Source organism: Abrus precatorius, unplaced genomic scaffold (assembly GCF_003935025.1).
Source record: "Abrus precatorius isolate BTA unplaced genomic scaffold, Abrus_2018 Scaffold5, whole genome shotgun sequence".
Classification (NCBI taxonomy): Eukaryota; Viridiplantae; Streptophyta; class Magnoliopsida; order Fabales; family Fabaceae; genus Abrus; species Abrus precatorius.
Window position 1 is genome coordinate 14,396,895 of NW_020874395.1, and position 1,873 is coordinate 14,398,767.

Consider the following 1,873-nt stretch of genomic DNA (forward strand, 5'->3'; position numbering starts at 1 on the left):
GTTTAATTTTTGTTTGAGTAAGATATGTCAAATTTTATATAATCGGCATGTGTGTGAATTCACATTCATGAAACTAAAATGCTCTTTCTACAGATTTGGGACGAATTAAAAATTGTTCCTTTATGTCTTAGATATATTTTTAAAATGTATATACATAAAAAAAAATTCAGATACTAAATTAAAAAAAGTATTAACACCAATTTTTAATAATAGTAGTAAAAATTTATTTTAAACAAAGTATCATCACACTTAAATTTTTAATATTTTTCAATAAAAAAACTATTTTTGAGTGCTTAACCTCTGTGTTAAATGACGAGATTAATAAAATTCATTAAATTTTAACTTAGTTCTTAAACTAACTCATAAAAAAACAATTTTAAAACTTTATAAAAAAAGTATTCTAAGTATATTAATTAGTAACTGACGTGGAACGTTTTAATACTTAACAAATTCAACAATAAATTGAAATAACACACGTAAAATGAGCAAACCAAAGTGATACAAAACACAAGGATTTGTATTTATTTTAGATTTATATATATCCATGTAAAGTTAATATATAACAAAGCAAATTCAAGTAATGGAAAAATTGTGTACATCAAGCTGCTCCTGCATCAGCATCACGATCTACAAAGAAAGAACCAGTTTTACATTTGGTGACACTAAAAGGAGGTGCTGATTTACCATTAGAAATCAAAGGAACACTCAAACGACGACATTGCACAATCGGTGGATTGAAACGACTACTCTTAAACCTTCCATACTTAGCTCTAATTCTAAGATCCAAATCCACAGCTAAGTCATTGTAAATCCCAACACTTGTCTCTTCCTTGTACTCACCAAGTTGTTGAGCTTTGAGCTTAATCACACTTTGCCCATTAAACACTGCTTGAAGGAAGCTTGTATTCTTGTGACCTTGGTCAAAGGGTGTTAAGTTCACCCAACCGAAGTCATTATCTTTGTACCACGCAATTGCTTTGATACCCCTATAGTATACTATGATGTTTTTGTTGGGGTTTCTAACTGTGATGTTTACCTTGAAGTTGTAATATAAGGTGTTGTTGCTTGTGAGGTTGAATTGTGTGAGGGAGGCCTCGGTTATGTAGAACTTGACATTGGAGGGTGAGATGATTATCCAAAAGATGATGCTGGAAAATATGATGATGAACACAATGGCAAAGATTGTGCAATAGATGTAGCAAAAGGTACACCGTGGTTTGCAACACATGGTGTGATTGTGATGATTGATTGATAGGAAAAGGTATTGATGATTTGTTATGAAAAACTATGGTGTAACATTAATTTTTATGGGTATTTGTAGGGGTTAAGAGTTTATGGCTTAGGCGTGTGGTATGATGATTGAGCTTTTCTAGGAGATTTCCTTGCAAAATGCCAAGTGCAGAAGGAGAGGGGCATTGACTTTTGTAGCCGAGTAAAGAATAACACTTCAAATGCTTGAATAACAAGTAACAAGGTGATGACCATTGTTTGGTAGTGGAGATCAAGTATAAAATATTAGAAATTCTGCTAATAAGTTTGAGAGAAAATATTATTATATTTTTAATAATAAAATTTTCGCTAGATAATGCTCTGATATCTTCATTTGTTAAAGAGTTTTGGTATTTTTCTGAAATAATTTTAAAAAATATATAAACAAGTTTAAAATATTTATTCACATTAATTATGACATGGATTTTTATTTATTAGTTTAAATAAACTTTTTAATTCTCGTAATGTCTATTACATAAATTTAAGAAAATTGAACTTGCTTGCAAAGGAAAAAAGTATGCTTAACTATACATTTAATCTTCATATTTTAACTTATATGTTATTTTAGTTTATTTAGTTTTAATTTATCATATTTAATTTTTAA

At 29.0% G+C, this 1,873-nt stretch overlaps 1 protein-coding gene across 1 annotated transcript; it reads right to left on the reverse strand.

Moving 5' to 3' along the window:
• Positions 1 to 598: 598 nt before the first annotated feature.
• Positions 599 to 1,228, reverse strand: LOC113866746 (NDR1/HIN1-like protein 10). Its single transcript, XM_027501548.1, has one exon. The coding sequence runs from the start codon at positions 1,226 to 1,228 to the stop codon at positions 599 to 601; it is 630 nt and encodes a 209-aa protein (XP_027357349.1).
• Positions 1,229 to 1,873: the final 645 nt, after the last annotated feature.